Raw genomic sequence first — 23,188 nt, 5'->3', positions numbered from 1 at the left:
CAGCGTTACGCAGCCGATGAAAAGACAATACCGCTCGACTGATTCGGAGTGAGACCTCTGCTGTTAAACTGGAGCCGGTCATAACCACACTGCCCAGGTATGGGAAACTCTTCACTCTCTCCACAACTGCCCCATCACCGATTGGGAGTTGTGGGGGTGGAGTGTCCGATGGTACAAAATACCCAGGCAGGTGCTTACTTTTGGTGGGGCTGATGGTAAGGCCCCACCTCTTAGTGGCACGCTGCAGGTTCAGCAGCAGCGCCTCCAAATCCTTCTCTGAGTGAGCAGCAATTACCAGGTCGTCGGCATACATAACGTGGTTGACCAATCGTGAGCCATCCCCCGACCGCACCCAGGCATCGATCAGCCTCCCATTGTATCTGTACCAGATGAAAATTCCTCCGGTACAGCCATGGAAGGCTTGATGAACTACGTGGTCAAAATAGATGTTAAATAACGTGGGAGCCAGAGGACATCCTTGTCGCACTCCAAGGTGAACAGGGAATGAAGGTCCTTAATGAATGTGAGCAGAGAGACAGAGACTCAAAAAGCACGAAGAACAACCCAGTGCCCAGGCCTACTGATGGTATTATAGTGCCTTGACTAGATCAATAAAGCAGAGATGTAGATCCTGTTTGAATTCCCGACATCTCTGCTGTAGCAGACGGACAAAAAAAAATGGAATCTGTGCAGGACCGCCCTTTTCCGAAACCACATTGGGGCCTCTGCAAGCCTCTCGTCAGCGTGCCTGGCAAGGCGATGTTGAATAATCCTTGCCAGGATATTTCCTGACCTCACACTGAGTACGGAAATGCCCCTGTAGCTGCCACAGTTTGTGCGGTTCCCCGTTCTTGAAGAGGGGGACCATCAGAGAATTCTTCCAATCCTGCCACCCACACACAGATAGACACGAAAGACAAAGACATGCACACAGATCTCTCCATCTCTCTTTCCAGGTGCAGGATTAGGATTCCGCCATCTAAGCTCCATGACCCCCCAGGCATCAGGGATTAGGGACACAGTGGAAATGATGGATTAAGTGTGTGAGTGAGTGGCTGTGAGAGTCTGACAGTGTTTGAGGGTGTCTGTGTGTGAGGGTGAGAGTGTGAGTCTGGCTCCCTGTGATGAGTCTACGGGTCTCTGTGATGAGCCTGGGTCTTTGTGTGGTGAGTTTATGAGTCTCTGTGTGGTGAGTATGGGTCTCTGTGTTGTGAGTCTATGGGTCTCTGCATGATGGGTCTATTGGTCACTGTGTGGAGACCCTGTGGGTCTGTGATGCGTCTGTGGGTCTTTGTGTGGCGAGTCTACGGGTCTGTCTGATTAGTCGAGTCTGTCTGGTGAGTGTTTGGGTCTCTGTGGTGAGTCTGTGGTTCTCAGTGCGATGCGTCTGTACGCCTGTGTGATGTGTCTGTGGGTGTTTGTGATGCTTCTGTGGGTGTTTGTGATGCGTCTGTGGACCTGTTGATGCCTCTGTGGGTTTTTGTGTGTTGAGTCTATGGGTGTCTGTGTGATGAGTCTATGGGTCACTGTGTAGTGAATCTACGGGTCTCTGTGTGGTAAGTCTATGGGTCTCTGTGTAGGGAGTTTATGGGTTTCTGTGTAGTGGTGATGAGTCTATGGGTCTCTGTGTAGTGGTGGTGAGTATACGAGTCTGTGTGGTGAGTCTACGGGTCTCTGTGTAGTGAGTCTATGGGTCTCTATGTGGTGAGTATAGGTCTCTGTGGTGAGTCTATGGGTCTTTGTTTGGTGAGTCTATGGGTCTGTGTAGTGAGGCTCTGGGTCTCTGTGTGTGGCAAACCTGTTGGTCTCATTGCGATTAGCCTATGGGTCTGTGATGTGTCTGTGGGTCTTTCTGTGGTGAGTCTGTGGGTCGCTGTGTTTGGCGAGTCTGGCTGTCTTGTGTGGTGAGTCTATGGGTGTTTCTGTGTGTCTCTGTAAGTCTGGTGAGTCTGAGGGTCTCTGTTTGTTGAGTCTGTGGGTCTCATTGTGGTATGTTAGTCTGTGTTGTGGGTCTGTGGGTCTGTGGGTGAGTCTATGGGTTTCAGTGGGTGAGCATGGGTCTTTGTGTGAGGGAGTCTATGGGTCTCTGTGGTGAGGTTGTGGGTCTGTCTGTGGTGAGTCTGGATCTGTGTGATGCGTCTGTGGATCTTTGTGGTGAGTCTGGGTGGCTTGTGTGGTGAATCTATGGGTCTCTGTAAGTCTATGGTTTTCTGTGTGATCAGTCTGTGGGTCTCTGTGAAGTGAGTTTATGGGTCTCTGTGTAGTGGAGGTGAGGCTATGGTTCTTTTGTGGTGAGTCTGAGTCTCTGTGTGGTGAGTCTACGGGTCTGTGTGGTGAGTCTATGTGTCTCTGTGTGATGAGTCTACGGGTCTTGGTGTGTTGAGTCTACGGGTCTTGGTGTGTTGAGTCTATGGGTCTCTGTGTGGTGAGTCTATGGTTCTCTCTGTGATGAGTCTGGGTCTCTGTGTGGTGAGTCTATGGGTCTCTGTAGTGAGTCTATGGGTCTCTGTGTGGTGAGTCTATGGGTCTCTGTAGTGAGTCTATGGGTCTCTGTGCAGTGAGCCTATGGGTCTATGTGTAATGAGTCTATTAGTATCTGCGTGGTGAGTCTGAGTCTCTGGTGAGTCTATTGGTCTCTGTGGTGAGTCTATGAATCTCTGTGTAGTGAGTCTACGGGGTATTTGTGTATACATTTCCACAGTGACCTTACTTGTGTGCATTGTCCTTGTATTGGTTGCATTTTGGCATTGCCCTCTGGTCTACCACAATCGTGATGCACGGATTTTTTTTTACTCTGGGTCCTCTGGCTTTTCTCCCTCCCACATTTAGAATCGACAAGCAGTTGAAATATTATTTTGCGTGTGCTACAAGTGTCCACGGATGACGATTGATAATGATAAGCCACTTCTGTTGAGCGGCCATCACAGGCGTGATGGCCAGGTGCGCTTCTGAAAATGTTTTTTTTAGTCAACCTCGGTGGGCTTTGCCTTGATCAGGATTGGTGATCATTTGGTTTTCAGAGTAGATGCTCGATTATCCCGGCTAATGACAGGGTTCAAATCACGGATAAATCCAACAATGTTAACCATTTTCCCCTCGCGGATCTCCACGCCACAAAGCCGCTATTGCCGGGGTATAATAACACGTTTAAGTTTCCCTGCCGAACGCACAGTTTCGGTAAATTAAAACTCACAAAGTGAATTTTCGCGTAAATCGCTCAAGGTGATGGCGCGCGCTTGTGGTGATCGTTACTCTGTCGATTCAGAACGAATAACTTGACGATTGAGCGATGGAAGATGCTCATGCTCGGTGATAATATATATAAACACCCAGCTCTGTCATTCTGTCACTGTGTGACTGTGATTAACGCGGCACGGATTGGTTGAAGTGTGTCACGTGACCGCAAGCAAGCAGCCAACCAGAGGTGCTTCCTCCCAAACATGTACGCCCCCGGATTGGTTGAAGTGCGTCACGTGACCGCGAGCTACCCACTTCATGTTGTTGTGGTGCACCCCGCACCTCGGAGCAGCGAGAAGCAGAAACATCATGGCCACAGCGCCGGAGACGCAGCCACAGAAAGCTGACGGTCGATCCACTCACACACGGCTCACTCATACACACAGCTCACTCACTGACTCGCACACATTCGCATGCAGCTTAGCGGAGACGGGTGAGTGAGAGTGAGGAGACGGGTGAGTGAGAGTGAGGAGACGGGTGAGTGAGAGTGAGGCAGAGCCGTGCTCCATCCACTGCTGCCCTGGGAGACCCCCGTGCTCTCCACTGCTGGCTTGAGGGAGAGCCGCGCTGTCTCCCCTGCTGCCGTCAGGGAGCCAGACGCACTCTCTCCACTGCTGCCCTGAAGCAGAGCCGTGCTCGGGCCGCTGCTGCCCTGAGGGAGAGCCGTGCTCTCTCCACTGCTGCCGAGGGAGAGCCGCGCTCTCTCCACTGCTGGCCTGGGGGAGAGCCGCGCTCTCGTCGCTGCTGCCCTGAGGCAGAGCCGTGCTCCGTCCACTGCTGCCCTGAGGGAGCCCCGTGCTCTCCACTGATGGCCGCCTGAGGCTCGCGCTCCCGGGGTGCGCTCCCAGCAGCGGCTGGCGGGGCAGTTTGTGAGGGGGCTGAGGGAGCCGACGGAGGGGGCCGACGGAGCCGGGGGGGCCGACGGAGCCGGGGGGGCCGACGGAGCCTGGGGGGCCGATGGAGCCGGGGGGGGCGACGGAGCCGGGGGGGCCGACGGAGCCGGGGGGGCCGACGGAGCCGGGTGGGCCGACGGGGCCGACGGAGCCGGGTGGGCCGACGGAGCCGGGTGGGCCGACGGAGCTGGGTGGGCCGACGGAGCCGGGTGGGCCGAAGGAGCCGGGTGGGCCGACGGAGGCTGTGGTTGTGAAGCTATGGCAACTCCTGTACTGTAGTGGCTATCGCTTGGATATCGGATTAACTGGAGCAACACATTGGTTCGTTTTAAGCACTGGGTGTGACTTATACAGTGAGAGGAAAAAAGTATTTGATCCCCTGCTGATTTTGTACGTTTGCCCACTGACAAAGAAATGATCAGTCTATAATTTTAATGGTAGGTTTATTTGAACAGTGAGAGACAAAATAACAACAATAAAAAAATCCAGAAAAACGTATGTAAAAAATGCTATAAATTTATTTGCATTTTAATGAGGGAAATGAGTATTTGACCCCCTCTCAATCAGAAAGATTTCTGGCTCCCAGGTGTCTTTTATACAGGTAACAAGCTGAGATTAGGAGCACTCCCTTTAAGAGTTTGCTACTAATCTCAACTCGTTACCTGTATAAAAGACACCTGTCCACAGAAGCAATCAATCAAATTCCAAACTGCACCATGGCCAAGACCAAAGAGCTCTCCAAGGATGTCAGGGACAAGATTGTAGACCTACACAAGGCTGGAATGGGCTATAAGACCATTGCCAAGCAGCTTGGTGAGAAGGTGACAACAGTTGTTGCGATTATTCGCAAATGGAAGAAACACAAAATAACTGTCAATCTATACTCTTTGGTTTTATTCGGTAAAGTCACGTAGATAAAATAAAACAAAATAAAACAAAATAATTAAATCACGACGTTTCGGAGGCAACACAAGCCTCCGTCTTCAGGTGGAAAAGTCAACGCAGAATATCTGTGTTAGGAGCACAGTTCAGAGACTACCTTGGATTATATACAGGTTAAGGGAGGGGGGAGGAGTCAGTATGGTGACGTGGGTGGGAGGGCTGGGCTTAGCAGCCTTTTGATAGAATGCTGCGGGTAACACCCACTTCTCAAAGCTCACATCAAAGGGCCCCCCGATGTGGGCTCACATCAAAGGGTCCCCCGGTGCGAGCTCACATCAAAGGGCTCACATCAAAGGACCCCTCGATGTGAGCCCACATCAAAGGGCTCCCCAATGCGAGCTCTCTGTGAACGCGATCAAAGGGCTGTACAAAAAAATTGAAAGGCAGCTCACGTTTGACTTGATTTAAAACATCTTTCCAGTGATTACTCAATTTGAAACCATCCTCTCGGTTGAAGTTGTCTACGTTTGTAAATCTGGATGGCCTTGATAATAGCCTACAGGCCTCGTGGACAAATATCTGATAATAGCCTACAGGTTATTATCAGAGATTTGTCCACGAGACCATCGAGTGGCCCTTTGATGTGAGCCCTTTGATGTGAGCTCGCACCGGGGGACGCTTTGATGTGAGCCCACATCGGGGGGCCCTTTGATGTGAGCTTTGAGAAGTGGGTGTTACCCACAGCATTCTATCAAAAGGCTGCTTAGCCCAGCCCTCCCACCCACCCACGCCCCCTTACTGACTCCTCCCCCCTCCCTTAAACTGTATATAATCCAAGGTCGTCTCTGAACTGTGCTCCTAACACAGATATTCTGCGTTGATTTCACCTGAAGACGGAGGCTTGTGTTGCCTCCGAAACGTCGTGATTTAATTTTTTATTTTGATTTATTTTCTCTACTTGACTTTACCGAATAAAACCAAAGAGTATGAATCCTTGCAGTCACGAAAGCTTCAAATCTAGAACTGTCAATCTCCCTCGGCCTGGGGCTCCATGCAAGATCTCACCTCGTGGAGTTGCAATGATCATAAGAACGGTGAGGAATCAGCCCAGAACTACACGGGAGGATCTTGTCAATGATCTCAAGGCAGCTGGGACCATCGTCACCAAGAAAACAATTGGTAACACACTACGCCGTGAAGGACTGAAATCCTGCAGCGCCCGCAAGGTCCCCCTGCTCAAGAAAGCACATACATGCCCGTCTGAAGTTTGCCAATGAACATTTGAATGATTCAAAGGACAACTGGGTGAAAGTGTTGTGGTCAGATGAGACCAAAATGGAGCTCTTTGGCATCAATTCAACTCGCCGTGTTTGAAGGAATGCTGCCTATGATCCCAAGAACACCATCCCCACCGTCAAACATGGAGGTGGAAACATTATGCTTTGGGGGTGTTTTTCTGCTAAGGGGACAGGACAACTTCACCGCATCAAAGGGACGATGGACGGCGCCATGTACCATCAAATCTTGGGTGAGAACCTCTTTCCCTCAGCCAGGGCATTGAAAATGGGTCGTGGATGGGTATTCCAGCATGACAATGACCCAAAACACACGGCCTAGGCAACAAAGGAGTGGCTCAAGAAGAAGCACATTAAGGTCCTGAAGTGGCCTAGCCATTCTCCAGACCTTAATCCCATAGAAAAGCTATGGAGGGAGCTGAAGGTTCGAGTTGCCAAACGTCAGCCTCGAAACCTTAATGACTTGGAGAAGATCTGCAAAGAGGAGTGGGACAAAATCCCTCCTGAGATGTGTGAAAACCTAGTGGCCAACTACAAAAAACGTCTGACCTCTGATTGCCAACAAGGGTTTTGCCACCAAGTACTAAGTCATGTTTTGCAGAGGGGTCAAATACTTATTTCCCTCACTAAAATGCAAATCAATTTATAACATTTTTGACATGCGTTTTTCTGGATTTTGTTGTTGTTGTTCTGTCTCTCACTAGTCAAATAAACCTACCATTAAAATGATACACTCATCATTTCTTTGTCAGTGGGCAAACGTACAAAATCAGCAGGGGATCAAATACTTTTTCCCTCACTGTAGTAACACATTGACAGGGGATAACAATGTTGTTACTAATGTGGCCTTTTAAGGTTAAAAACCCCCACTAGTTATTCATTTAATGTAAAAATCTCAGGCGCCGCGGTTAATCCGTAGGTCGGCTAAATGGCAAGCGGATTATCGAGAACACTAAATAAATATTGAATACTCCCAGATACAACTGTCAGCAGTAGCAGAACAAACGTGCCAACAAGTACTCAAAAAAATTACAAAATTTGTTATTTTCTTTTATCCTATCTACGTGACTTTCCCGAAAGATCCAAGAATGTGAATTCCTGCGGTCACGAAATCTTTAAGTCAAGTTTTGAAACTCAATAAATTTTGATAATCTTGAAGTTCTGTGCAAAACTAGCGACTACTGGCCAAGACTAATTAGGGAATCGATCGAAATTGAAAGTAATATTTTTTTTAACCATTTGGATAGCTACCAACTTAGTGCTGCGTGGAAGCGAATCATCAAATGATGCATTGTTTAAATGCATGCCTATACAAGCCACCATACTTCAATAGGGATTACCGTTGGTACGGCTATTTTAATACACACAATGGACAGGAAAGACAAGATCAATGGGCCTGCATAATGCGCATGCATCATGGACGTTGGCTCAAGAGCGCAGAAGTGTGGTCACCACATCTACGCCTCCATATCAGGAATTAAACAGTAATACTTCTCCACATAAAGGAGTCGAGAGTGGGGGGAGCTCAGGGCTCCATCGTCACTAAACGTCTCCGCTAGATAATTCGCTGTGAAGGGCAGCAGTTGGCTGTCTGAGTCGGCGCCGTTGGTGTTGGGACGGCCGGTGTCGTGTATAGGCATAGGCTGTGAGCTACTGTGGAGGAAGTGTGCAGACGAAACCGTGGAAGTTGTTAATAAAGAAAGTGCCTGTGCCTCTTATAAACTGTCTCTGAATTGTTGACGCTACATTAGTATGAATATCTGAAGCCCCCTGTGTCTCTGTATACGCATGCATGGCGCTCTCTCTGCATTAACGGCTCCTATTAGCTTGGTTGGCTACATGCGGTTTGTACAGTGAGGGAAAAAAGTATTTGATCCCCTGCTGATTTTGTACTTTTGCCCACTGACAAAGAAATGATCAGTCTATAATTTTAATGGTAGGTTTATTTGAACAGTGAGAGACAGAATAACAACAATCCAGAAAAATGCACGTCAAAAATGTTATAAATTGATTTGCATTTTAATGAGGGAAATAAGTATTTGACCCCCCCTCAATCAGAAAGATTTCTGGCTCCCAGGTGTGTTTTATACAGGTAACGAGCTGAGATTAGGAGCACACTTAAAGGGAGTGCTCCTAATCTCAGCTTGTTATCTGTATAGAAGACACCTGTCCACAGAAGCAATCAATCAGATTCCAAACTCTCCACCATGGCCAAGACCAAAGAGCTCTCCAAGGATGTCAGGGACAAGATTGTAGACCTACACAAGGCTGGAATGGGCTACAAGACCATCATTTCTTTGTCAGTGGGCAAAAGTACAAAATCAGCAGGGGATCAAATACTTTTTTCCCTCACTGTATCTATGTATGGTGAACTTCTTTGACACCATACATAGCCAGCCGTGCTGTATGTACGTTGAACTTCTTTCGCACCGTACGTCGCCGACCGTGCTAAATATCCAAGCATATTTGCATTCAATATACCCATATACATCTTTCTCTGTATCTTTGCATTACTATATCTCAATAAACACAGCGCTCTCTACTGTCTATGTATCTGTATCCTCATTTATCTCTTTTATCTGTGTATAAATTTGACTCTATACCTCAGTGCATATCTATCCCACTCCTTCCCCACCTCCCGCTCCCCCCTCCCTTCCCACCTCTCTACCCCCCTCCCTCCCCACCCCCTTCCTCCCCACCTCCCTCTCCCCCCTCCCTCCCTTCCCCCTCCCTCTCCCCGTGTAGGCTACTGCCTGCCACTCGGCCACGCTGAGCTTGGCCGAGCCCCAGGTGGCGATGTTCTGCGGAAAGCTGAACATGCACCTGGGCCTGGACACTGGGCGCTGGCAGCCTGACCCCAGCGGGGTCACCAGCTGCCTGGCTACCAGACAGGACATACTCGCTTACTGCCAGCAGGTAAGACACTCACCCACTCACCCAGCCACTCACCTAGACACTCACCCAGCCACTCACCTAGACACTCACCCAGCCACTCACCTAGACACTCAACCAGCCACTCACCTAGACACTCACCCAACCACTCACCTAGCCACTCACCCACTCACCTACTCACCCAGCCACTCATCTCGACACTCACCCACCCAGCCTGACCCCAGCGAAGGTCACCAGCTGCCTGGCTACCAGACAGGAGGTATTCGCTTACTGCCAGCAGGTGAGACACTCACCCAGCTACTCACCTACTCACCCAGCCACTCACCTAGACACTCACCTAGCCACTAACCCACTCACCTACTCACCCAGCCACTCTTCTAGACACTCACCTACTCACCCAGCCTGACCCCAGCGGGGTCACCAGCTGCCTGGCTACCAGACAGGAGGTACTCGCTTACTGCCAGCAGGTGAGACACTCACCCAGCTGCTCACCTAGCCACTCAACTACTCACCAAGCCACTCACCTACTCACCCAGCCACTCATCTAGACACTCACCCAGCCACTCACCTACTCACCTAGCCACTCACCTAGCCACTTGCCTACTCACCCAGCCACTCGCCTACTCACCCAGCCACTCACCTACTCACCCAGCCACTCGCCTACTCACCCAGCCACTCGCCTACTCGCCCAGCCACTCGCCTACTCGCCCAGCCACTCGCCTACTCTCCCAGCCACTCGCCTACTCACCCAGCCACTCACCTTCTGACGTAGCCACTCACCCACTCATCTACACACCTAGCCACTCACCCAGGCACTCACGTACTCACCTAACCACACACTCATCCACTCACCTAGCCACTCACCTAGCCACTCACCTGGCCACTCACCTAAACACTGACCTAGACACTCACCCAGCCACTCACTTGCCTAGCCACTCGCTCATCCAGCCACTCGCATAGCCACTCAGCTCGCCATTCACCCACTCACCTAGCCACTCACCCACTCACTTATCCACTGACTCACCCAGCCACTCACCTACTCACTCACCCACATACTCACCTAGCCGCTCGCCTAGCCGCTCGCCTAGCCGCTCGCCTAGCCGCTCGCCTAGCCTCTTGCCTAGCCTCTCGCCTAGCCACTCACCTACCCAGCCACTCACCTACTCACCCACTCACTCATCCACTCACCTAGCCACTCGCTCACCTAGCCACTCGCTCACTTAGCCACTCACTCACCCAGCCACTCACCCAACCACTTACCTACTCACCTACTCACCAACTCACCTAGCCACTCACCTAGCCCCTCACCCAATCATCCACCCACTCTCTTCCTCCCTCCTAGGTGTATCCGGAGCTCCAGGTGCGAAATGTGGTGGAGGGGAACTCCCCGGTGACTATTGGAGGCTGGTGCCGGAGAGACAGAGCCCACGGGAAGAGGAGCGGAGCAGGAGAGAGGGGAGGAGAGAGGGGAGACTCCGCCAGCACGGGGCAGTGCAGGGGTCACCCTCACGTCGTGGTGCCGTACCGCTGCCTAGGTAAGAGACACGAGGAGAGAGAGAGAGACATGGGGAGAGAGACACGGGGAGAGAGAGAGACACAGAGAGAGAGACACAGGGAGAGAGAGACACGGGGAGAGAGAGAGGGACACATACAGGGAGAGAGACACGGGGAGAGAGAGACACGGGGAGAGAGAGACACGGGGAGAGAGAGACACGGGAAGAAAGAGACACGGGGAGAGAGAGAGAGGGACACATACAGGGAGAGAGACACGGGGAGAGAGAGAGAGGGACACATACAGGGAGAGAGACACGGGGAGAGAGAGGGAGGGACACATACAGGGAGAGAGACATGGGGAGAGAGACACTGGGAGAGAGAGAGAGGGACATATACAGGGAGAGAGAGACACGGAGAGAGGGAGACATGGAGAGAGAGACACGGGGAGAGAGAGAGGGACACATACAGGGAGAGAGACACGGGGAGAGAGACACTGGGAGAGAGAGAGACACGGAGAGAGAGAGGGACACATACAGGGAGAGAGAGACACGGAGAGAGAGAGAGACACGGGGAGAGAGGGACACATACAGGGAGAGAGACACGGGGAGAGACACGGAGACACAGGGAGAGACACGGGGAGAGAGAGGGACACAGGGAGAGAGACACGGGGAGAGAGACACTGGGAGAGAGAGAGGGACACATACAGGGAGAGAGAGACATGGAGAGAGAGACACGGAGAGAGAGAGGGACACAGGGAGAGAGACACGGGGAGAGAGACACAGGGAGAGAGAGAGAGGGACACATTCAGGGAGAGAGAGACACGGAGAGAGAGGGACACATACAGGGAGAGAGGGACACGGGGAGAGAGAGACACGGGGAGAGAGAGACACGGGGAGAGAGAGACACGGGGAGAGAGAGACACGGGGAGAGAGAGACACGGGGAGAAAGAGACACGGGGAGAAAGAGACACGGGGAGAGAGAGAGAGGGACACATACAGGGAGAGAGACACGGGGAGAGAGACACGGGGAGAGAGACACAGGGAGAGAGAGGGAGGGACACATACAGGGAGAGAGACACGGGGAGAGAGACACTGGGAGAGAGAGAGGGACACATACAGGGAGAGAGAGACACGGAGAGAGAGAGATACGGAGAGAGAGAGAGATACGGAGAGAGAGAGACACGGGGAGAGAGAGAGAGGGACACATACAGGGAGAGAGACACGGGGAGAGAGACACGGGGAGAGAGAGAGAGGGACACATACAGGGAGAGAGAGACACGGAGAGAGAGAGATATGGAGAGAGAGACACGGGGAGAGAGAGAGGGACACATACGGGGAGAGGGACACATGCAGGGAGAGAGACACTGGGAGAGAGAGAGAGGGACACATACAGGGAGAGAGAGACACGGAGAGAGAGAGAGACACACATACAGGGAGAGAGACACGGGGAGAGAGAGAGGGACACATACAGGGAGAGAGAGACGGAGAGAGAGAGGGACACATACAGGGAGAGAGAGACACGGGGAGAGAGAGAGAGACACGGGGAGAGACAATGAGACATGAGAGAGAGAGACGGGGGGAGAGACACAGAAACAGGGAGAGAGAGACATACATGGAGAGAGAGAGAGACGTACAGAGAGAGAGAGCCACGGGGAGAGACATGGAGACACGGGGAGAGACAATGAGACATGAGAGAGACAGGGACAGAGACACGGGGAGAGAGACACGGGGAGAGAGACACGGGGAGAGAGACACGGGGAGAGAGACACGGGGAGAGAGACACGGGGAGAGAGACACGGGGAGAGAGACACGGGGAGAGAGACACGGGGAGAGAGACACGGGGAGAGAGACACGGGGAGAGAGACACGGGGAGAGAGTCGCACGCAAAGGGAGAGAGGAATGAGAGACCCGGGGATGGGTGGTGGTCGCGGGTTGCTGAAAAGATGGAATCTGCCTCGGTAGCTCACGATCATAAATCACTCTTTGATTCCATCAAAAAAGCAACTTTGAGTGCCTTGCCCATCATCATCTCCACCATTGACGGAAAGAGCGGCAATCCGATCTCCGACCTCCCAGGAAACTGGCCTGCAGATTTGCAGAGCGTTTCCGTGAGGTCTTGGGGGGGGAGGGGGGGTAAGGGAATTTCCTCGGTCCAGACGACATCATGGGGGAATGTGGGGATGACCATTGCCAGTTCTGCATTTTTTTATTTTGGCAGAAGTAGTCTACCCCCCCCCCTTTTCAGAGTGGTTGGCTGAGTTGTCGTCTGTGGAGGAAGTACTGAAGGTGATCCGGAGGCTGAGATCAAGAAAAGTGCCGGGCAGAGACGATCTCCCAAGCACAATAGTGAGGGAGGGTGGCGTCTGTGTGCACAGACTGCCCTACGTGACATCGTCACAGCTATCTGGACCACAGGACAGGTTCCGCAGGATTGGAAGGATGCCCCGGTGATCCCCTCCCTCTTCAAGAAAGGGAGGAGAGGCTTGTGGAGCCCCAATGTGGTTTCGGGAAAGAGCGGTCCTGCACAGATGCCATATTTTCTGTCCGTCTGCTACAGCAGAGGTGTAGGGAATTCAACAGGACCCACATCTTAGCTTTATTGACCCAGTCAAGGCACTATGGATTCCATCAGTAGGCCTGGGCTCTGGGTTGTTCTTCGTGCTTTCGGAGTCCCTGGCTCTCTGTTCACGATCATTAAGGGCCTTCATGATGGCGAGCGGGCCTGGGTAAAACTACGTGGCCAGGAGTCGGAGCCATTTCCTGTTCACCTTGGTGTGCAACAGGTATGTCCTCTGGCTCCAACATTATTTTACATCTTTTTCGACCACGTAGTTCGTGAAGCCTTTGATGGCTGTACCGGAGGAATTTCCATCCGGTACAGATACAACAGGAAGCTGATCGATGCCCAGATGCGGTCAAGGGATTGCTCCCTATTGGTCAACCATGTTATGTATGCCGTTGATCTGCTAGTTGCTGCTCACTCGGGGGAGGAGTTGGAGGTGCTGCTGCTGAACCTGGAGTGTACCACGAAGATTTGGGGCCTTACCATCCCCTCAATTCCCCATTGGTGATGGAGCAGTTGTGGAGAGAGTGGAAATTTTTCTATACCTGGGCAGTGTTCTTCTGACCAGTTCTGGTTTGACAGCAGCCGTCTCACTCCAAATCAGTTGAGCGGCATTATCTTCTCGTCGGCTGCGTAATGCTGCTGTGTGGAAGGTACCTGGTCTATCGCTCAACACGAAGCTTCGCGTCTTCTCGGCCACGGTCGTGCCCTCCCTTCTCTACGCTTGTGAAACGTGGACCCCTCTAATGGAACATCAGCGCCGATTAGAAACATTTAGACTGACCTGCCTGTGATCCATCCTGGGTTTAACCAGGCTGGATTGTGTGAGCTCACAAATCCTCGAAAGATCTGGACACATACTCTTTGGTTTTATTCGGTAAAGTCACGTAGATAAAATAAAACAAAATAAAAGAAAATAATTAACAGCCGTTTGCACCCGCTTTCAAAATCCCCCCGACCCCCCACGCAGCTTCAGCCGTTTGCAACCGCTTTCAAAATCTCCCCGACCCCACACTCAGCATAACAAAAGGTGTTTTTTTTTTACCCACTCCCGTGCAGTGAGAATTGGTTGTTACCCGCAGCAGCCTATCAAAAGGCTGCTTAACCTAGCCCTCCCACCCACCCACGCCCCCTTATTGACTCCTCCCCCCTCCCTTAACCTGTATATAATCCCGGTTGTCTCTGAACTGTGCGCCTGACACAGATATTCTGCGTTGACTTTTCCACCTGAAGACGGAAGCTTGTGTTGCCTCCGAAACGTCGTGATTTAATTATTTTCTTTTATTTTGTTTTATTTTATCTACGTGACTTTACCGAATAAAACCAAACAGTATGAATCCTTGCAGTCACGAAAGCTTCAAATCTGGACACATTCCCATTGGTGAGATCCTCAGGCAGGCAAGGGGACTGCGTTGCCCGCATGCCCAGCCACCGCATGCCCAAGCAGCTTCTGTTTGGCCTTGATAAAGCCAGCTAAATGGGCATGACACAGGCTGGAGAAGAGAAGGACTGATGCGGTACAGGAGGATGTGGAGCTGAGTGGGCTTGCCGATGACTGGCATCTGCGATTTCAAGAGCTTCATCTATGGAGGAGGCTCATAAAGGATGCTGCTACTGGGGGTTGGAGGCAGTCACCCTCTTGCAACAACGGAGGGCAGAGGAGCAATGCTCACGACAACGAGCAGAGTGCCGGGCGGCTAAAACACACAAAGTTGGCACAGTAGGGGGCACAGGTGGTGCAATGGGCCAGTGATCTCAGGCGATCCATGGCACCTGGGTCTGCCCCGTGACCTCCTGCCAGCGGGCGTTCGACACTTCACGTGGCCTTAACGTACACCTAGCCTGGCACAAGCGCCGTGGTAACGTCATCGTCTATTAATGTCGAATGCCAGTTGTTGTTGTGTGACTGTGCCACTGTGTCACTTTGTGTGACTGTGTAACTTTGTCACTGTGTGTCACTGTTTATGACTGTAACTGTGTCACCGTGTGTGTGACTGTCACTGTGTGTATCACCGTGCGTGTGTGAATGTGTCACTACACAGTGGGAGAGTTCAAGAGTGACGCCCTCCTCGTGCCAGAGAAGTGCCACTTTCTGCACAAGGAGAAAATGGAGGAGTGTGAGACTCATCTGCACTGGCACAGCACTGCCAAGGAGGTGTGTGTCACTGCTTGTATTACTCTGTGTGCCACTGGGAGTGAGTGACTCAAAACTGCACCATCGACTCAAAACTGCACCATCGACTCAAAACTGCACCATATACTCAACACGGCCCATAGACTCAGCACTTCACCATAGAATCAACACTGCACCATAGACTCAACACTGCCCATAGACTCAACACTGCCCATAGACTCAACACTGCACCATAGACTCAACACTGCCCATAGTCTCAACAATGCCCAAAGACTCAACACTGCACCATAGACTCAACACTGCACCATAGACGCAACACTGCACCATAGACTCAACACTACACCATAGACTCAACACTACACAGAGACTCAACACTACACCATAGACTCAACACTGCCCCTGGACTCAACACTGCCCCTGGACTTAACACCACACCATCGACTCAACATCGCACCATAGACTCAACACTGCACCATAGACTCAACACTGCACCATACACTCAACACTGCCCATAGACTCAACACTGCACATAGACTCAACACTACACATAGACTCAACACTACACCATAGACTCAACACTGCCCATAGACTCAACACTGCACCATAGACTCAACACTGCACCATAGACTCAACACTACACCATAGACTCAACACTGCCCCTGGACTCAACACTGCCCCTGGCACCACCACACCATCGACTCAACACTGCACCATAGAGTTAGCACTGCCCATATCTTTCTGTTTATCTCCGTCTCTCTCTGTATATCTCTCTGTTTCTGTCTCTGTCTCTCTGTATATCTCTGTTTCTGTCTGTTTCTCTCTGTCTCTCTTTGTCTCTTTCTCTCTTTTTGTCTCTGTTTTTCTGTCTATCGCTTTGTATGTCTGTCTCTCTCTGTCTCTCCCTCTGCCTCTCCCTTTGCTTCTCTCTCTGTTTATCGCTGTGTATGTTTCTCTCTCTGTCTCTCTCTGTCTCTCCCTCTCTCTCTCCCTCTGTCTTTCCCTCTGTCTCTCTCTGTCTCTCTCCGTCTCTCTGTATCGCTCTGTCTGTCTCTGTCTCTCTCTCCATCGCTCTGTATGTCTCTCTCTGTCTCGCTCTCTCTGTCTCTCTCCGTCTCTCTCTGTCTATCTCTGTAAGTCTCTGTCTTTCTGTCTCTCTCTGTATGTCTCCGCCTTTCTCGCTGTCTCCGCGTCATCCCCGTGTAGGCGTGCGAGGCTCAGCACTCCAGTCTGCTCAACTTCGGCATGCTGCTGCCCTGCGCCATCGACCGTTTCCGTGGTGTCGAGTTCGTCTGCTGCCCTCTGGATCCCCAGCGAGCTGCCCACGAGGGGCAGCAGCAGCCAGAAGGGCAGCAGCAGGAGGAAGAGGAGCAGGAGGATAGGAATCTGAACGTCGGATTCACCTCACAGGAGCTGCGGCCCATCGATCCGGTGTACGACTGGTGGGAGGGCGGCCATGGCACGGATAGCAACTATCCGGCTAGGTGAGTGTTTTTTTTGTTTATACATGGCGCACAGATAGCAACTATCTGACTAGGTGAGTGTGTTGAGGCATGGCACAGATAGCAACTATCCGGCAAGGTGAGTGTGTTGTGTGGCATAGCACAGATAACAACTATACGGCTAGGTGAGTGTTGTGAGGCATGGCACAGATAGCAACTATCTAGCTAGGTGAGTGTGTTGTGTGTCATGGCACAGATAACAACTATCTGGCTAGGTGAGTGAGTTGTGAGGCATGGCACAGATAACAACTATCTGGCTAGGTGAGTGAGTTGTGAGGCATGGCACAGATAACAACTATCTGGCTAGGTGAGTGAGTTGTGAGGCATGGCACAGATAACAACTATCTGGCTAGGTGAGTGAGTTGTGAGGCATGGCACAGATAACTATCTGGCTAGGTGAGTGAGTTGTGAGGCATGGCACAGATAACAACTATCTGGCTAGGTGAGTGAGTTGTAAGGCATGGCACAGATAACAACTATCTGGCTAGGTGAGTGAGTTGTGTGGCATGGCACAGATAACAACTGTCTGGCTAGGTGAGTGAGTTGTGTGGCATGGCACAGATAGCAACTATCTGGCTAGTCGAGTGAGTTGTGAGGCATGGCACAGATAACTATCTGGCTAGGTGAGTGAGTTGTGTGGCATGGCACAGATAGCAACTATCTGGCTAGGTGAGTGAGTTGTGAGGCATGGCACAGATAACAACTATCTGGTGAGGTGAGTTGTGCGGGTGTATGCCCGGCTCTCTTGCTCACTTCTCCTCACCCATCGTAGTGAGGAGCTCACCGTGGACGACTCTCCACCTCCTCCTGCCCTCGCCAACGGCGACGATGACGCTGGCGACGATGATGGCGACGAAGATGCCGGTGACGGTGATGACGATGAGGAGGAGGGGGGCGATGATCGCGATGATGATGATGGCAACGACGATGGCGACGACGGCGATGATGATGCCAATGATGGCGATGATGATGCCAACGATGGCGACGATGGCGACGATGATGGCGACGATGATGGCAACGATGGCGATGAGGTGGAGCATGGAGCCACCATCACCACGACCACTGAGTGGGGTGAGAGAGGGAAGGGAGGAGGGGAGGGAGGGGAGTGGAGGGAGGGAGGGAGAAGGGAGGGGAGGGAGGAGGGAGGGGAGGTAGGGGAGGGAGGGGAGGTAGGGGAGGGTAGGAAGGAAGGAGAAGGGGGGGAGGGAGACCTCCACAGCGGTGCTTACTCCACTGCTGGATGGACACAGATAATTAAACAGAGACACGTCTACTCAGTGTAGCCTTCTGCATTCTAGAGGCTACACGCGGGAGCTTCGTGTGTGTTTTGTGTGTGTGTGTGTCTATGTGTCTATATGGCTGTGTGTCTGTGTGTCTATATGGCTGTGTGTGTCTGTATGGCTGTGTGTCTGTGTCTATATGTCTGTGTGTCTATATGGATGTGTGTCTGTGTTTATATGGACGTGTGTCTGTCTATATGGCTGTGTCTGTCTGTGTGTCTGTGTGTCTTGTGTGTCTGTGTGTGTCTATATTGCTGTGTCTGTGTTTGTCTGTGTGTCTGTGTGTGTCTGTATGGATGTGTGTGTCTGTGTCTGTATGGATGTGTGTGTCTGTGTCTATATGGCTGTGTGTGTCTGTGTGTGTCTATATGGCATCCGGCAAAACAACCCCCTACCTCCTCGCGGTGCCGGACGGGCAACTCTGTCGTGGACAGTGCTGTGGGGGAGGGCCAATTCCGATTGGCCCCTCCTCTCATGGCATCTGTGACCACCACAGTGGCTAAACGGGGGCTCTGGACGGGTGCGAGGGGCTGCTAACCCCTCCACCTTCAAAAATTTTACCACGAAACCATGAATTTAAATTTAACTAGTAAGCTTGTGCCGGAGGCCCCGGGGGGACAGGCGTCTATAACGTGTCCTGGCTAAACCCCAATTGGCGGAGCCAGGAGATTGAATCTCTTCCCTCGGGGCTCCTCCAGAAACAACGAAAAGCCACTTCGTGTAGCCACGTGGAATGTTCAAACGCTCACTGCGGAGGAGAGGCTGCCACTCCTCTGTCGGGAGCTGGACTGGATCTCTGTGGCAGAAGAGGTGTTCAGCCAGGAAAACATCGTGGCACAAAGTGGGGATGACCCTGTTGAGGCTGCGGTGCCTCAAATATTGGAAGAAGTCACCCCCTGTGAGTGGCTGGCTGAGGTGCCATCTGTTGAGGAAGTACTGAAGGCGATCTGGAGTCTGAGACCAGGAAAGGCACCGGGCAGAGATGATCTCCCAAGTGGAATGCTGAGGGAGGGTGGCGTTTGTGCACAGACTGCCCTACATGAAATCATAACAACAGTCTGGACCACTGGACGGGTTCCGCAGGATTGTAAGGATGCCCTGGTGGTCCCCCTCTTTAAGAAGAGGGACCGCACAGACTGTAACAACTACAGGGGCATCTCACTCCTCAGTGTGCCGGGAAAGGTCCTGGCAAGGATTATTCAACATCGCCTTGCTAGGCACGCTGGGTAGAGGCTTGCGAAGCCCCAATGCGGTTTCAGGAAAGGGCGGTCCTGCACAGATGCCATATTTTTTGTCCGTTTGCTACAGCAGATATGTAGGGAATTCCAACGACCTACATCTCTGCTTCATTGACCTAGTCAAGGCCTATGATACCATCAGTAGACCTGGGCTCTGGGTTGTTCTTCGTGCTTTCCGAGTCCCCTGACCCTCTGCTCACGATCATTAAGGACCTTCATGATGGTGAGCGGGCCCGGGTAAAACTACGTGGCCGGGAGTCGGAGCCATTCCCTGTACACCTTGGGGTGTGACAGGGATGTCCTCTGGCTCCCACATTATTTCACATCTATTTTGACCACGTAGTTCGTGATGCCTTCAATAGCTGTACCGGGGGAATTTTCATTTGGTACAGATATAATGGGAGGCTGATCGATGTCCGGGTGCGGTCAAGGGATGGCTCCCTATTGGTCAACCATGTTATGTATGCCGATGATTTGGTAATTGCTGCTCATTCAGAGGAGGAGCTGGAGACACTTCTGCTGAAACTGGAGCGTGCCACTAAGAGGTGGGGCCTTACTATCAGCCCCACCAAAACTAAGCACCTGCCTGGATATTTTGTACCATTGGACACTCCACCCCCACAACTCCCAATCGGTGATGGGGCAGTTGTGGAGAGAGTGGAGAGTTTCCCATACCTGGGCAGTGTGCTCATGACCGGCTCCGGTTTGGCAGCGGAGGTCTCACTCCGAATCCGTCGAGTGGCAATATCTTTTCATCGGTTGCGTCATGCTGTGTGGAAGCTGCCTGATCTGTCGCTCCGCACGAAGCTTCAGGTCTTCTCGGCCATGGTCATTCTCTATGCTTGCGAAACGTGGACCCCCCTAATGGAACATCTTCGCCAGTTAGAAACATTTAGGCTGGCTTGCCTACGATCCATCCTAGGTTTAACCAGGCGGAATTGTGTGAGGAGCTCACAAATCCTTGAAAGATCTGGGCACGGTCCCATCGGTGAGCTCCTCCGGCAGGCAAGGCTGTGTTGGCTGGGTCATGTAGCCCGCATGCCCAGCCACCGCATGCCCAAGCAGCTTCTGTTTGACCAGATCGAGGGGGCTAAACGGGCGCGGCACGGGCTAGAGAAGAGATGGAGTGATGTAGTACAAGAGTATGTGGAGCTGAGTGGACTTGCCGATGACCGGTACCAGCGGTGTCAAGATCGGCTTCTGTGGAGGAGGAGGCTCGTGAAGGATGCTGCTGCTACTGGGCAGTGCCAGGCTAAGCGCACTGTGAGGCCACTGACATCCACCGCCACTTAATGGCGAATGGCGGTTGTTGTTGTTGGGGGGGCTTGAAGAGAACATATATAAATATTGGGGCAGGAGGCACTGGGGGTAGAGTAGTGCCCCTTGTGCATCATTTGGAATATTGGAAAATTCGGCAATGCCAGAGCCCCGCCTTTGTCGGATGAATAAGGGTCACTGTTTAAAGAAGTGAGTTTGTCAAGCGGCTTCCGAATATTATCACACAAACCATGAACCTCCCCCTCTCTCCCTGCCTCTCCCCTCCTCCCCCCTCCCTCTCCCCCTTTCTCATTCCCTCTCCCCCTCCCTCTCTATCTCTCCCTCTCAACCCCCTCTCCCTCCTTCTCCCTCGCTCTCTCCCCGCAGCTGCCAGCTCCATCGCCCCATCTCCCACCACCACCTCCTCCACCCCCCGCTCCTCCTCTCCTCCTGCCGTGGAGGGGGGGGAGCAGGGGGAGATATTGGGGGGGGGCGAGGAAGAAGAGGAGGAGGAGGTGAAGGAGGAGGAGGTGAAGGAGGAGGCTGAGGAGGAGGTGGAGGAGGTGGCCGGGGGGGAGCATCGTAGATTCCTCGCCGCCAAGGAAGCTCTCGAGCGGAGTCACAGGGAGGAGATGGGTCTGGCGATGAGAGCATGGGAGCAGCGTGGGAGCAGCCCCGGGGAGCGAGGAGGACTCATCCAGGTGGGGGAGAGTGTGTGGGGAGAGTGTGTGGGGAGAGTGTGTGGGGAGAGTGTGTGGGGAGAGTGTGTGGGGAGAGTGTGTGGGGAGAGTGTGTGGGGAGAGTGTGGGGGGAGAGTGTGTGGGGAGAGCGTGGGGGGAGAGTGTGGGGGGAGAGGAGGACTTATCCAGGTGGGGGGAGAGTGAGGAGTGGGGGGGGAATGTGGGGGGGGCGGAGAGTGGGGGGGGTTCTCTGCTGTGGAATGAATGGTATTGACTCATCCTCTGAACACCTTGTTGACCCATTAACCAGTTGACCCATTGACCCGTCTACCTATTGATCAATTGACCAATTTAACCTTTGACCAGTCTACCTATTGATACATTGCACCTTTAATCCGTTGACCAATTGACACATTGACCCATCTACCGATTAAAACATTGACCAATTTAACCTTTGATTAGTTGACCTAATGACACATTAACCCATCTACCTATTGACACACTGATCAATTGAACCTTTGATCATTTGACCGATTGACACATTGACCCGTCTACCTATTGCCACATTAACCCTTTGATCCATTGACCTATTGACACATTGACCCATCTACCTGTTGACACATTGCCCTGTTTACCTATTGACAAATTTAACTTTTGATCTGTTGCCCGACTGACACATTGACCCGTCTACCTGACCCATCAGGGGTGTTTAGTCGGCTCCACGTCGGTCGCGGTGGCACGGTGGGCGCGTTGAGTCGGGTTGCCTTGACAGAGGACAGTGGGGTCGCACCCAGTCGACCCGTCAACCCGTTGCCTCGTGAAACTGTTGTTGACCTGGTGACTGATTGACTGATTGACCGGTTGAGTGATTGACCGGTTGAGTGAATGACCGGTTGAGTGATTGACCGGTTGGGTGATTGACCGGTTGGGTGATTGACTGGTTGTTGTTGACTGGTTGTTGTTGACTGGTTGTTATTGATGTTGACTGGTTGTTGTTGTTGTTTTTTTTATTGACTTGTTAAGTGGTTCCAGCTGGAGGTGTCCCACATAGACCGTGTATATGCCCAGCGCAGGCAGGTGCTGCTGCAGGGTTGACTGGTTGTTGTTGGTGTTGACTGGTTGTTGTTGTTGTTGACTGGTTGTTGTTGTTGTTGTTAAGCGGTTCCAGCTGGAGGTGTCCCGCATGGACCGTGCGTACGCCCAGCGCAGGCAGCTGCTGCTGCAGGGCCACGCTCGGCGCGCTCAGCAGGCGCTAAGCGACCGCCGCAGGGCGGCACTGGAGGAGCTGCTGGGCACGGTGCAAGGGGATCACGAGACGCGGGTAGCCACCACCACCTACTACCACGAGTTCTACTACTACTAGTGGTGCTAGTACTACTAGTGGTGCTAGTACTACTAGTGGTGCTAGTACTACTACTGGTGCTAGTACTACTAGTGGTGCTAGTACTACTAGTGGTGCTAGTACTACTAGTGGTGCTAGTACTACTACTACTAGTGGTGCTAGTACTACTACTACTAGTGGTGCTAGTACTACTAGTGGTGCTAGTACTACTAGTGGTGCTAGTACTACTACTACTAGTGGTGCTAGTACTACTACTACTAGTGGTGCTAGTACTACTAGTGGTGCTAGTACTACTAGTGGTGCTAGTACTATTAGTGGTGCTAGTACTACTAGTGGTGCTAGTACTACTAGTGGTGCTAGTACTACTACTACTAGTGGTGCTAGTACTACTAGTGGTGCTAGTACTACTAGTGGTGCTAGTACTACTAGTGGTGCTAGTACTACTATTAGTGGTGCTAGTACTACTATTAGTGGTGCTAGTACTACTACTAGTAGTGGTGCTA

At 52.1% G+C, this 23,188-nt stretch overlaps 1 protein-coding gene across 3 annotated transcripts in view; it reads left to right on the top strand.

Annotated features, from left to right (window-relative positions):
* LOC116957700 (amyloid-beta A4 protein-like) overlaps positions 1–23,188 on the top strand; it is a 61,240-nt gene that overhangs the window by 2,521 nt on the left and 35,531 nt on the right. For all 3 annotated transcript variants that reach the window (XR_012931224.1, XR_012931223.1, XM_076057365.1), the window contains exons 2-8: positions 9,053–9,223; positions 10,542–10,734; positions 15,298–15,410; positions 16,593–16,870; positions 17,661–17,959; positions 21,051–21,364; positions 22,503–22,664. Coding sequence is in view for 1 of the 3 variants with exons in the window: in XM_076057365.1 (XP_075913480.1) it covers positions 9,053–9,223; positions 10,542–10,734; positions 15,298–15,410; positions 16,593–16,870; positions 17,661–17,959; positions 21,051–21,364; positions 22,503–22,664 (1,530 nt within the window). In the remaining 2 variants the exon portion in view is untranslated. The remainder of the gene's footprint in view (positions 1–9,052; positions 9,224–10,541; positions 10,735–15,297; positions 15,411–16,592; positions 16,871–17,660; positions 17,960–21,050; positions 21,365–22,502; positions 22,665–23,188) is intronic.

This window comes from Petromyzon marinus, chromosome 82 (assembly GCF_048934315.1).
Source record: "Petromyzon marinus isolate PM22_M1 ecotype Great Lakes invasive population chromosome 82, UKy_Petmar_22M1.pri1.0, whole genome shotgun sequence".
NCBI lineage: Eukaryota > Metazoa > Chordata > Hyperoartia > Petromyzontiformes > Petromyzontidae > Petromyzon > Petromyzon marinus.
Note: the sequence above shows the minus strand (reverse complement) of the source record. Positions and strands in the feature narration are given on the sequence as shown.